Here is a 14962-nt window from a genome sequence, read left to right on the forward strand (position 1 = left end):
GAGACAGCGTTCATCAACTCTGGAAGACGATCATGGCACGTTATTAATTTAGTGTGTTGCAGCAATCGTCAGGGGATGAGCAGAAATAAGTCAATCCAGTTGAAAAATGCTCCTGCACATTGGCCAGAAGAGTGCGAGCTCCATGACAGATAGCATATGGATCATATTGGAGTCTTAAGGGCAAGAGTGAAAGGCCAATATGAGGGTCTCCTTTGTTGATGCTTTGCTAATGATGGTCTAAATGTAGACGTCAGGTCTCAGTGTGCTCTAGTTACAGAACTTGTCAGTTGTTCTATCATCGAAAACCCCCTCTTTCTCAGTTCTTCAAACAACTGTTCATGTCATTCACACACACACACACACACACACACACACACACACACACGTTCTTCTAACCACTGAGACATTTTGGTGCCTCTGTCTCCTTCAGAGGACGCACTGGCTTTCACTCTGAGGAAATCTGTTTAGTCAGTCGTGTATTTGCTGCCTGCGCCTGGGAACTTCCAGGCAACACTTCCCATCCAGTCTATATTCCAGAAATGATGTCTCTGCTTGCAAAACACCTGAGTAAGGAGAAAATCCCTCTCTCTCTCTCTCTCCTTTCTCTTGAGTAATGCTTCCTTCCTTCTTCTTCTTCCACTAGCCAGCCATTCTACACCACCTCGAAGGACACTGTATTTGTTATTCTGCCCCTCAGAGCGAAGGCCTCTGCTGGGCGCCAGCTTGTATATCCCAGACCATTAACAACATGACAAGGGGAGTTAGCTTGAGTGGCATGTTTATTGTTCTGTTGACTGGGCAGTGCTAATGAGGCTTCTGTGCTGCGCTGGACCAGCAGGATCACCCCGGCATCACTGGACAAGCTCAGACAAGACCTGCTGTCAATGACCATTTTCCTGAGCAGGACCAAACACACACACAATCATCTCAGGTGCTGCAACACGAGAACACACACATTGGACTTATAGTGCCTCTGAAGACTCATGCTGAGCTCTAGCCTCAGCGTTCACGAGTTGGAAACGTGACTTTTTTGATACATTTGGCTTTTACATCAGAGACCAAAGGGCTATTTTGGACTCTAGAAAGTGAAGGAAAAAAAATCGCATTATATCATAATTGATGTTTTAATAATTTATGAACGTGGAATGGCACAGTCACACAACAGTACTGGAGAGCACTGGGTGTCCCACAGCGAGTCAACAGTGGAAGAAAAGGCACAATGCACTCTTGTTTCAGTGAACTGCACACTGAAACCACAGTGAAATGCCAGTTGAAGGGTCTCGAGCTTCTGTATTGTGATCGGCTTCTAAGGGAATTGTAATATGTGTCAGGTGTAATGCTGTGAGGGGTCTGATCAGCAGGAATTTGATTTGCAACTATGCTTTTATTAGAAATCTAAACAGGTAGACGCATGATGTTCAATTGCCAGATGACTTGTGACCAAAACATGGTACTACAGTGGGCAAGAACTTGAAGAACTCTTCAGTGTGGTGTTCGTAGAGGCTGGTTATGTACCGAGTGCGCCCAGATCACACTGTGCAAATGCTTTCATTAACACCGGTGTGTGTGTACAGTATCAGTTTTCCCTTCAGTTCCCGCGATGGACTCCCTGCTTTTCTTCCTCTAAGCGAATCCCACTCGTTCAATCTGACTTCTTGCAGAGTATTGACTTTCCCGCTCCTTCTTACTACTCCGTTGCCATTCACGTGTGATTAAACAGCAGCGAGTGTGGTGAAAATGTGAATCCGAAAAAACATGGCACTGTTCTCTTCCTGTATCCATCACTGCTGCTTGATTTAAGCTGGTGAAGTCACAACGTCTTAAACCACAGCAAAACACTTAATCCATAACATTTAACGCATGGTCATACAGAAGAAAGAATCTGATTGGTTAGAAGAGTGAGCTTCATTTACAAACCTATAGAGCAGTGACATCTCTCCCAGTTCTCAGGTATCACAGACCCTACTGTAGCATCTGTCCCTTCCTCAGTCTCTCACACAGATGCTCTCATTCTACATCACTCACTCAACACACGCGCGTCTTGAAAGACGTTCGGGTACCTGCGGCACCCCCACTTCCAGCGGCTGCCCCCGTGATTTACAGTTCGCACCTGCTAATCGTCAACACCAATAGCGTTAACTCCATTAGCACTAATGCTACAGCACATAAAAGACGGCTCCTGATGAACTGTGGTAATGAGGGGGACTGCAGGCCGGGTGATAAAAGTCTCTGCTGTGATGTAATAGTGCTTCACCTGCAGCACCGACCATTTGTTCAGGAGCTTTTTGTGTCCTTTTTTTTTCTTTTCAGATCTTTATTAGAAGCAAATGTAGTTTTGCAAGGGATGTGTTCATGATTAGCTCTTTCACAGGGAGGTCAGGTAAATGTCAGGTTATAGAGTCGTACTTTGTGTATATGCATTCACGCTCGTCTTTTGTTAATGTTTATGCGGTTTTCTCCTTTTAAAGCTTGTTTGACTAGCCAAGTAGAATAATACCAAATGAATGGTCCTTCAGATGAACCGGTGTCCTGTCCTAACACAGAGTATCATCTTCTTCAATTCAAAATTCGAAATATTTTTTAAATGCTTTATATGAAATTGCATTCCTATTTAGATTAGCTTAGATTCAGCTGTATTGCCATTGTGCAGACAACAAATGCTAACATGATGCAAGATATGCTAATTGTAAGGTATATTTATAATAGTAATGGAGCTGTCACGTGCAGCCTTCTGCGTGCATTGTATTGAATGGAAGAGATGCTGCGGTGCACACACAGTGCACATTGGTGGATGGATTCATTGTGCGTTCGAGAGCAGACGTTCAACCTGGAGCTTCAAAACAGGTGAACCTGACTGAATGAATGGCTGTGGGAGCTATATATCTAACAGATGGGTGTTCACGTGTGCTATTGAGGAGAAGTCTGTGTAGAAAGTCAACAATAACCAAAAACAAGCCTTAGGTCATTTTATGACCAGAGTAGCGTAATAAAACAAAAGGTGCAAAACATGGTTGTTATCATTCACTTTCAACATACTGTACTGTTCTATTATACAGACCCCGTCCAGCCATTTGTGGCCCTGGAGGATACTCCATCCTCCCTCGCCTTGCTGGAGGCGTCTCAGTGATTTCAGACGCTGCATGTCTAAAATGCTCTTGCAGCTGGAGCTGTCCAAGGTGCTGATCTCTCCTCACTGTCCCCTGCTGAGTGAAACAGCGTCGATTTCCACATGCAAATGTTGTTCTTCCTCAGTCGCTGACTTTTAAATAGTAATTACAGAGGTAATGCTTGTGCCCGTAGACGTATAAAATTAATAACATTATTAGAAACCTATAGCATTTTTAATACACAAATGCAGCTGAAAGTGCTTCGCATGTATAGTAGCTGAGGTGACAATCACTGTGTGCCATCTGTATTGTTGGCATCCTTCTCTTGTAGGAATGTTTTTATGAAGACCAGCTGGAGGGATAGAGCCAAAGTTTTCTGCTGCTGATGAACTCTTTGTTCTATCAGAAATTCTGATAAGAACATGTGACTGTCCGGAAAACCTGACAGTCACAGGAAAGCTAGAGAAGAAATAGAGTTTCATTGAAAAAATGTGTGATTTCATTTTATTAAGGTTATATTTTTATATAATAAGCATGAATTATTTGGTTATTTTGATAACATTTCTTATAGCCCTCACATATTCTAACAGCTCAGATCAGTCCCCACGGGCGTCAGCACTGTGTGTGTGTCGTGCCTGCGTATCGCTCCTGGAAGTTTGCCTCTTATTTACTCTTTACCTGAGTTGTGTTTACCTGGATGCTATTAAACTGCTGTGTCTGCACTGGTGTCCTGCTCACACAGCCCCGTTTACAAACACATACTGTACTTTCTTATCAGCTCAAACACTGTATAGAGACACTACATTTGTAGAAATGAAAAAAAAAATGTTATACACCAGCAACTCATACTCCTATTTTTTTTCTACCTTGGTAGCTTGTTCTTTCTGCCTCATAAAGCAATGACAACTTTTTTCATAAATGTGCTGCACCTGGTCCCTGTCCAGAGCTTTTATACAAAGCATATCTCCTTCTGTTCATAGATGCAGCGAAATGTCTGTTAAAATGCCCCCTACCGAGTAAACAAGATGGAACCTGCGGCGCCCCAGCCGTGTTTCAAATTGAGAGCTAGCAGAATATGACAGCTCCTTTAATGCTGCTCTTAGACATTCATTATCATTAAGATGTTGCTTTCCATACCTGCTTAAGTAAGCATTTATCCCCAAGCTGTTAGGTCTCCTTCGGTGCACTCTCTCTCTCTCCCATTGCGGACGAATTTGCAACCTAGCTTTGCATCAGCAGTTACAAAAGGGAAAGTCACTTTTTATACTTTTCTTGATGCTCGTCCAAGAATTTGATGTACAGGATGCATTTGGGTCTTTGGGAAAGAGAGAGAGTGCAAGAGAACAGGAAGGGAGAGAAAGCCTGTGTGTGTGTGTGTGTGTGTGTGTGTGTTTGAGAATGTGTGCGTCCACTTTGCATTTCTCCAATTCCCTCCTGTGTCCCAAAGACTATTACTCTAACTTTTCATCCATAGCCAGTTGACAGAATAAAGACATTTCATTAAGGCTATCTCTGTGCCTGGGCCTGTTTAATGAAATGCATACCTCCACAGCCTCCAACACTGATCTTTTGCGCGCGCGTGTGTGTGTGTTTATTCATAATGTGTTTATTAGATATCTGTGCCTTGCATTTAGTGTCATTTAAAAATAGGCTGCCTTTAATTTCTGTAGCTGCGGTAGAGCCCGTTGTACAGAGACTTCCTTCCTGGCTTGGAAGTGGCTTTAACTCCTGTGGGTTTGCCTGCATATGTCCATATAATGCACTGTGATGCAGTCGTCCTCTACAGTGAGAAGCTTTGTCTCTCCAGGCGGAGGATTTATGACTACATGGCTATCTGTGAGGCTACTCGGCCGGCTGTGGAAGTAATTAATGTAGGTCTTAATTGTCTGGCATGCGTCTCCTCAGACCTCAGATCCCACCTTTACCCCAACCCTGAACTCTAATAAGCCCACAGGGACCACCCTGCATGTACCTCAAATCCAACAGAGGCAGCTATAAACAGTAATTAGTCTACAAACACGGCCTCACACTCGCCTGCTTGGTGAAGACTAGTGTTTATGTTGAAGGCTTCCATTACAGTACATGACACTATGACTCTTCTTGGCTGATGATTCTCACTTTCCTCTAAAATTTCTGTGTGACTGCTGCGTGGTAACTTTGGATTTCTGCTGACCATTAGCAAACTCAGCAGATACTGCAGAGTGTACGTGGTTCCGTGGGGTTTCCTTACTGTTCCAGGCAGCCATTGGCTTCTGTTTCATTTACATAAAACTGTGCAACAAAGCACCAAACGGCATCAAGAAGCGAGACGATAGACGCGAGCCGGCAATTAACCTCTTAACCCTCAGGCCACCGGGGTGCGTCGGGTGAGCCTGGATTCTGCTCTAATTAATACCATCCATGTGGACAAAGGCTTCAGATCAATCTGCTCTTCAAATGTGTAACCGTGCAAAGATAAACGAATCCAAACTTTAGTTAGATGGATTAGAAAAATCAAGTGCTACTTCTAGGATGATCACCCCTAATGTGATTTATGTATGAGGTGTAGGTAAGAGGTTCAGCCTGCGTACTAGTTTTTAACTAGTACACTGTGCATCATATGACAAATGACTGAATCGTAAGAGCTCACAGTGAACTGCAGTTGAAGCTGTCCACTGTCCAAATAATCCCAAAGTGCTTTCCGCTGTGTGAAATTTTAATTGTCGAGGCCTTTGGAGGGAAAAAAAGTGAGACGAAGATGAGTCGTGACGCGGAGACCTCCCACCCTCAGCTGCCCTTTTCACTTGCACATTCCACACACTCTGCCCGACATCTCCAAAAGGCCACACCATATATCCCCGTCCACTTTTACAGTTTGCCAATAAGTGCCAAAGTGGCTCTAACGCGCGTGAGCGACCTAAGTGAAATACAGGAGCCTCGGCGCGATAGGAGAGCGTGATTATTGACGGAGCTGCTTGTGCCTCTGTCGGCAGTGAGTGATGCCCCGTGCTGCTGTAGCTGCATTCAGGAACCTGTCAACAGCCAGTAATTATGTGTACATTTACGACAAGGTGCCTGGCTTTAATGGATAGGTTCCCTCACATTCCAGTTCCCATTCTGCACATGGCTTCCCTGTCATTTCTCTGAAGGATTCTGCATCAGATGAGCTGTCTCCCTCTTCCTCTCTCATTGGAACCTCCCTCGATGATCAAACATATTACTTCCTATTTCAGTACTACCTTGAATGCGCAATGACTCAACCCATGTTTAATGTGTTTTGTTTTATTCTATCATCATGGTTTTCCCTCTGTGGGCAGATAGCATTTGAGTACTACTGACAGCAGGAATCTGGGATTTGCATGTTGGGAGGTTTGAGTATGATGCACAGTAGCTCATTAGTGACTCATCCTCACGATCTCTGCTGCAAATTTATTTAAAGGGAAAAAATGCAAAACATGAAGAGAATATGTTCTCGTTTTCACAAATTCACGTTATATATAAGGATCTATTTGTTACAAATGCACACCTCCTCACTCATTGCCCACTTTATTGTGTTGGGCCTTTAATTTGATAGAATTTTTTTTTTACCATTTTTGTTTCTAAACCAAAACATTTCATAAGAATTAAAAAAATCTTCTGATTACGATTTGTGTACTTACTAGGCAGAAGCCGTGTCAGCGTTGTCTCGTCCAAATCCAACCTCTAGTGAAGCTATATGGCCAGAGGTGGCATGTCAGAGACTGTGCTAACTCTTAGAAAGCAAATAGTCTACGTTGTCTGACGGTATGTGAGACTTGGCAGGCTCCAAGCAGGATGTCATACGGCCGTTGACTGTAAGTAGCTTCTGTCTGTCCACTTGGCCTGATTGATGGAGCGTTACTCAGATGGTCCTCCCTCTTGCTGATCTGCCATCTGTCCAATGGACTTCTGAAGCTCTGTTACAGTGACTGCTGACCCTTCCTGCCTGGTTTGGCTGGACAGACAACTCTAGGAGGAGTCCTGGTGGTTCCAAAGTCGCTCCATTTCACAATCCTTGTGTTCTCTTGTTTTGTGGATCCTTCTATACATGAAATATACTGTATAATGGAGGATAAGCTGCAGTTGTATATTGTTGCACATCACCACCCGTGACCGGTGACCATCTCATTATGATTCAGATTTCGCATTGGCCATTATGTTTTAATAATATGAAAGGTCCTAGAGTTTTGTTTGAAATGACACATCCATCAAACACTGGGGGCAGAAAACACATGGTGCAATTTGAACAGATGAAAAGCGAAACAAACTGTGAGCTGAACGGATTCGTTGGACCTCGTGCAAGAACCACTCGCTGCCTTTTTGTTAATTGCTAATTCTCAATGTCATATTTTCCCTTTGAACTCTCTTTGAACTACTAGACGGACGAGTCTTCCTTAAGATCTCTCTTGGAGCGATTCTGCACTCTGGTGATTGGAGGTGCCGTCCTCTTACTACCACAGTAAACCCACAGACTCCCTCAGAGTCTGTCCGGGGAGTCTGAAATATGGCGTGTTCACACTGCGAAGCAGCTTCTCCAGCAAGTGCAACCGATACGTTATACTGAAACCCACCAGAATCACTAGAGACCCCTCTGCCGCTCGCTTTAACATTGCAGTGTGCTTGGCAGGGCTTTCTGAGCATCATAGCTACCATAGAGAGGCCAGCCTGCCAGTTTCTCTACTGTCCAAATGTCAGAAACGGAGAAACACTTATCTAAGTAGCCAGCCACCATGAATGTAGTCCACAACAGCACCACGCTCTGCTGACAGAAATAATATGGGGAGCTAAACTGCCCCCCTAAAACCACCCCACAGCATTATATAACTAAGTCGAACATATCCTGTGAAGCTACAGTATTTACTGTTTTACTCCCATTTTTGTATTTGTGATACAGTGAAAGTATTGACAGCTCACAGAGGGGACTCCCACCTTCAGCAGGATTACCAAGCAAAGCCTTTTATTGCACTGTGACTCAGTGTTACATGACTAAGGTCTTAACAGTATGCCGCAACTTATGTCTGTAGAACAGCCACTAAAACGTATAGTCAGACTATTTTTCAGTAAAGAATCAAGTCTGGCTGCTTATTATAACGTGATCTGAAACCTAACTGTAGCTGCAGTGACCATAAGAATGACTAAACTCTGCCTGATGCGAATGGATACACTGACCAGGAAGTCTTTACAAGCATTATTGCATTACACATGTAATCATCATGAAGCTTTTTTTAATAACAGCAGTTTGAGATACAACAGGGATGAGTGTCTCTTTAAATTCCACATGATTCTCTGCCCTGACAGCTTATTCACTTGTTAGCTGAATAACCTCAGGTGATATTTATGCATTGTGGGAAACAGCTATAGAATGTGCACACACGCTCAGCTAAATGGTAGAAAGAGTGATGAAAACACAGCCGTCTGTTCCACTTGACTCCGCGCTTTCATCTGCACGGTGATGCGGTGCTTTTTCTCTGTACACTTTGTCTTTATGCAACCGCAAACCAAATGCAGCTCCGAGTCTTGCAGGACTCGTTGACTTGCTTGAATCCTTAGTTTTGAATTCATGCTGTGTTGTGTCGTTTTTTTTTTTTTTTGTTTTGTTTTTTTTTCTTTCTGATTCATTGTGAATTTGCATATTTTCAAATTATCTCTGCTTTTGTTGGAGATCTCAGTGGAACCGGCGTAGCACAAATGTTGTGAGTCATCCCTGCGTAATGCCGTGTTCCTAATGGAAAATGCTGTTTTAGGCTCTGGCTGGTGTGTTAGCAAAAAAGCTTCCTCTTGCTGGAGTCGACGACGATGAGCTTCTGCTTCCTACCCCTGAGAAGGAATTTAATTCCTAGTCCCAGTGGCCAAGTCTTACATAAGAAAATGACTGGCTGAGATGCCTATCACTCCCACAGTGCTGACATTCTCTCACTGTGCCATCCTGTCCTCGCAGTCTTATAGTACATGTGTTAGCTGATTATAGGCTGATTCCCCTTCTCTCTCTCTCTCCCTCTCTCTCTCTCGTTAATGTGTCCTCCATTTAGAAGGAGGTTTTCACCAAATTGCTAAAAGTCACTGCAGATTAGTTTCACCCACTAAGCTTTGTAATTTTCATCTTGGCGGTGCTTGTTGCGCTGTAATAGTAGCACCCTCAGCAATGCATGCTGTCCAAGTAATGTCCGAGATGAGTGATAGGGGAACATGGTAGCCTGTAATGTTCACGATTAATGACTTGTAACATGGCATTGCCTTCAGATATATGTACAGAAGCAATGCTGCCATCCAGTGTGATCAATATCTTCCACGGCATTGGAAGAAGAGCTCAATTCTGATCTGATGTAGACACAGATCTGACTCCTGGGTCTATTGTCTGTATAATGACAACATCAGTCATGATAGTAAGACGACAATGGCCTTTAGTGACTAATTTCTCCAGACTAGATCCCTGCTATACGACAACGTGCAGCTGATTCCCTGGGTAACGTGTGTCAGAAGCTAAAAGATACCAATTCCCTCTGTCCTTCCCTCACTCCACCCTCATCTGAAATGACATCTTCCAAGTTCTGATTGACCTGAACACACCTGATCCATATAATCAGCAGTAGTGTAGACGTCGTTAGAAAACGGGCAGCGCAGGGGTCCCTGAAGACCACAGGAGCCCCTTAACTGTCTACCATTACCTGACACCTTGAATCCTGTGACCGGCTGACACATAAGCACCTATCTGTTGCCCAATGAGAAAGAGAGTGACCTAGTGGAACTCAGAGACTGTACTCCAGGGCATCTATTTGCATTGTTTCACAGTTATTGACATGTATGTATGTCATTTGTGTGTTGCATGTGCAGTGTACATGTAAAGCAGATACAGAGACAGTATGTTGACTCAGTGTTGAGGAACACACACCACTAGTATGATCACATACAAGAGAGGGCAAATTCTGGATATTCTACTAGCCTGGTTTCATTTTAAGTAACAGATTATTTAAAAAATTATCATGAGAATGAAGGTATGATGAAAACAACAATGAAATACTATTAGGGGGTTCATTTCAGATCTAATCTGCAGGTTCAATCCCTCCACATTGCTACAGGCCATCAAAAAAACCCACACCATTCGAGCTCTTCTAATTCCATTCCTCCCTCAGCTCAAACCCGTGTGCGTCACTGTTTGACCTGTCTGTGCAACGCTCCCCTATCTCTGCAGCGCAGATGCTCACCTTTGTGCTCGCCCTTTTGTGTCGTTGCAGTGCCGTCGTTCTGGGGGCTGGTGAACTCAGCCTGGAACCTGTGCTCGGTGGGGAAGAGGCAATCGCCAGTCAACATCGAGACCAGCCACATGATCTTTGACCCCTTCCTCACGCCGATAAAGCTGAACACAGGTGGACGCAAGGTAAAGATACGCCAACACGCCATTATACATACATTCATTGTCTGCTTGATGGATGCCGGGGTTTTGTTAACTGCTTATGCTGTTGCTGCTGGTCACATTAATCACATGTTGCTCTGTGCTGCTATTGTGCTGGTTGCTGTTTCAGTGCTTGTCTTGTTTTAAAAGATGGGTTTTCCTGATCGGTGCATCTGACTGCTGTTGGTGTCCACAGACAATGAGAGCTATTTGTTTAAAGAATTGTTTCTCTCAGGGAGAAAGAATACGGGAACAATTCACCTATTCAAGGATTTCCAGTGGTTCTGGTTCAAGAAAACAGAAACTTTATCTCAAGGGCTTCACCCATAAAATCCTGCTGCCTAACAGATTATTCGAGCAATAGGTCCTCTCGTACATTTGTGCACCAAGGTCAGTGTGTATCAGGAACCAGTTTCCTCCTGTGCCATATGACAGCAACTAATTGGGAAGCCTTCACAGATGGGCTGCTTTCGAAAAATGCACAGTTGCATGGTGAGATTAATGTTATGATTAGTTTATGTTTACATGGCAGCAGTGAGTACAGGGTTAGCCTTGGGCAATGGTAGAGCATATAGGATGCACTGCAGAGTGCCACACATAGCAGAGCTTATGTCTTCATCTAGCAAAACTGGCCCATACTGTATTATGTCCTTGGACCCTCTTTTAATCTGAATTGTTCTTTGTTGAAGGAGTTTAGTCGTTTAAAAAGCAATTGCAGATCTGTCTACAGTCTGAGGATGTAATCAGTTTGATAGGGAAACCTGGGCTTTCAATAGTCACTTGTACATTTTCTCTGGTATAATTTGTATTCGAAGTAAAAATTAAATCTACCAATTCCTCCCTTTGTAATGGCTCCCCCGCTGCTCCCTCAAGGACTCCACTTTGAAAGCAACTACCCCGCAGTGTGTCCGGAGGAAGGACATCACTCACATGGGCACAATTGTCTCACTATTAGGATGAATCACAATGGAAACTGCAAAAGATGAGAGAGAAAGAGAGAGAGAGACAAGGCTGCATCAGGCTACATCTCAAACTTTAAGTGACAATTCTCAATGTCATCACTCTGCAGTAATTCATCTGCACAAACAGTAAAAAATTAGCTACTGTTTCTGTGTTTCTATGAAATACCTTAATGCTTTCTTAACAAATGACTTCTTTTTGGTTTCATGGTTTCTTGTCCTTCATTTTGATGGCCGGCATTATTTAAAACTGATCCACTGACCAATTAATGCTAAATCAATCAAAATTAATGCTTATCAGTTTTCATGCAAGAACACATTGCACATTACATCACCTCTTTTTACTGCTTTGCAACAAAAACCCCACTGCTGGTTTGCAGGTGGATATGTTTTATTACAACAGTAATAGTAATACCAATCTAGTCTGATCTAATCTATTATGAACTAGAACAAATATGTATATTATGTAAATAAGTGTTAACTGTGTAACATACACAGTCTCCTTCCACTGTCCAGTCAATACATATTTACAGTAAAATACATCATAAACGAAGCAAGCTATTCTTGAGAAGAAATCTTAAGAAATTGCTTGGTTTAAGGTAACTAGTGCAAAAAAAATGATACTGTTAGACCCTGTAATCAAACTGTGACCAATGGCAAACATGGACTAATTTTGGCTTGTGGGAACTTGCTGTGTTGCCTGAGATTAACCTGGCTTACAGTTTATAGCCCGTTTAATAAGTGAATATTTAGTCTTAACAACTCCTCTAAGACAATACATACATGGGGGCATTTTCTCATCTGGTGCCGCTTAGCTGTAAGCTGATACCTGTTGACAGCACCTGTGGTTAAAAGTCACAATTAAAGAACTCACAGAAGGTGAATATGTTTTGGACGCCCTTCTGAAGCACCCAGTTGTGCTTTAGCTCGACGACCTGACGTTGTGCCTCAGAATTTTCTAGTTAGGAGCAGAATTCATGTTTCCCTCAATTAGGTCAAGTTACCCTGACCCCGAAGCAGCAAAGCATGCCCACAAGATTACACTGCTACCACCATGCATGATTGTAGGTTTGACAAGGAGATTTGAAAACCCATTTACCATGCCTGTCCTCCCTTTGTGGATTGTCATGCTATATAGCATCACAGTGGTTCAGATTGAAATAGTGTTTTTAAGTCTGATTGAAACATTGTCTTATTTCAATAAAGCTCAGTCATTTCCCTTTTTAATTTTTGCAAATAATTTATGTTGTCAAGATTCTTTGGAGGACAGCCGTGCAGTACATAGTATTGAAATAACTGTTGAATTGAAAAATAGCTTCCCGTCACCTGAGTTTGGAATTAACATATTGGATGTTAATATTTATAAATCTGCCAGCTAATGAGGGTGCCAATCATGGATTCTGAAAATGTGACATTTCAATACATTGGGTTAGTGCTGTAGAAATTACAGGTACCATTCCAGTCATGAAAACAGACACCAAGATTTTACAGGCAAAAACATACAATGGTTTTAATTCATTTATTGCTTCCCTATGGCATTACATTTTTTTGTTGGATTTTAAGAACCACCACGTTGACAGCTCCCATTAACACCCACACAAACCAAGTTTCTCACTCTCGCCTTTATCTCTGAGAAAAGTTTCCCGAATCAAAAAGCCATTTTGGACTCTCTTGTTCCGTCTCGCTTTATCTCCCCTTCTCTCCCTCCCCTCCTCTCTCTCTCCCTCTCTCTCGTTTTGCAGTGGCCTAAATGTAATCTGTTGTGTCTCCATCTCTCTGAGCACCTGAGCTGTCAGCCACTGAACACGAGGCTGGCTTCACCTTGTCAGTGCTGATTCATCCCCGCTCTGTCTCTGACTGTTTGGCAGCCAGTCAGCCTTGGCCAAACACGCTACGGAGACCTGTAAAGAGCTTCCGCTTTGGCTCGCATAGCTCTGCTCGCCACCTCGATGCAGAGACAGCTTAAGCCCACTTTCTGCCCAGGAGGAAAGCAAAGACAAAGATTAATCCTCTGCAACCTCCCTTGTACGGCACACACACACACATGAAAACTGCTCAGGGAAGATTAACTCCTCTTTTAATAGATAGTTTGTGCTGCCCTGCATTATGGCTAATGAATAGTTAAAGGAAATTCAATTGACCTCCAAGAGAAATTTTAATTAATGGGGAGGCATGCCAAGCTATGCACGATGGATTGGAGGAATCACAGTTATTAAAAAAGCACTATTAATTGAATATTTACTCTGCCATAGATGAGCTGCAATTACTTGAAGAGATTTTAATGAATTTAATCACTTTGGATTTTGGAGTTCTCACTCCCTGTGAAGTGTTTCCTGCACATTTACGAATAGCGCTTATGAAACAGGATTAGATGCATTTTGTCCTTTTATATTGTGCATTACGTTTCCGGCTAAATGCACAGGGAATCTATTAGCGCTGTAAAATCTGTGCCACTTCTCATATTTGGGGAATGCAGGGCTCCCTCCTGCTTTTGTTATTGCGCTTTAAAGTCAAAGGTGTTCAGCAAAGCATTTTGAACATCAGCGCCAGGTGGTGGGTTCCAGAATTAAAGGTATATATGGTGATGACGTTCAGTACAAGTCGTGCTTTTAAAGCTTTTCATCTTATTTCTGCTGCTAAACAAGTTCTAAATGCTTCTTGTGACGATGTCAGAACATTAAGCAGATTGTCAGTCTTGCTCCTCCTTCTTCTGTATCCTATTTCTGATCAACCACATGAGGTAATCTGACAAGCAGGTAGGTTGATGTGCATGTATGTTGATGTGTGTGTGTGTGTGTGTGTGTGTGTGTGTGTGTGTGTGTGTGTGTATTGGCAGCCCTGAATCTGCCTAATTACATGGAGTGTTAGGTAGAACAACAAACAGCAGGCTCTTGGATCGCAGCTGTACTTTCACTCTGGGGGGAATAACCACATTCTCCAGTTTGCCCAGCCGGCCAGCCAGCCAACCAATCAGATATCAGTCAGAAAACCAGCCAGCGATTCTCTAAATCTCTGTCTGCACATGGCTTTATTACAGCCTGTGTTTGATAGCAGGTGTTTGATATCACTTGTGTGTGTGTGTGTGTGTGTTTGTGTGTGTGTGTGTGTGTGTGTGTGTGTGAAGCTATCTGCAAGGTCAGTACTTCTGCTGCTGGTGTTGGGTGTTTTCCATGTCGGATCACTGCAGATGTTTGCAGGTAGCTGAGAGGATCCATACATGTGCTCTTGGGCGTACATGTAATATTTTTGACTATGAGTAACAGAAGCAGATGCACTGTAATCTGAGCCCACTTCGGTTCCATGATGACTCATTTTACTAGTCACAAGCTTTTGCGAAATAGTAGTCGAATTATAGTTCGTTATGTAAAATAATATTGTTTTTGCCTCCGCACTGGAAACCATCTCATCTCAGGAATACTTTGAGGGAATGTCTTAAAATTCGACACAAATGTAAGGACTAAGTACTTCAATTTCAGTGGTTGAGTATCAAAGGTCAAGGTAACTGTGAC

The 14962-nt window shown here is 43.0% G+C and overlaps 1 protein-coding gene across 1 annotated transcript in view; it reads left to right on the forward strand.

Annotated features, from left to right (window-relative positions):
* Positions 1-14962, forward strand: part of ca10a (carbonic anhydrase Xa) — a 177429-nt gene that overhangs the window by 61916 nt on the left and 100551 nt on the right. The window contains exon 4 of the mRNA XM_026350502.1: positions 10337-10479. Coding sequence (XP_026206287.1) covers positions 10337-10479 — 143 coding nt within the window. The remainder of the gene's footprint in view (positions 1-10336; positions 10480-14962) is intronic.

The sequence above is a fragment of the Anabas testudineus genome, chromosome 19 (assembly GCF_900324465.2).
Source record: "Anabas testudineus chromosome 19, fAnaTes1.2, whole genome shotgun sequence".
NCBI classification, from domain to species: Eukaryota; Metazoa; Chordata; class Actinopteri; order Anabantiformes; family Anabantidae; genus Anabas; species Anabas testudineus.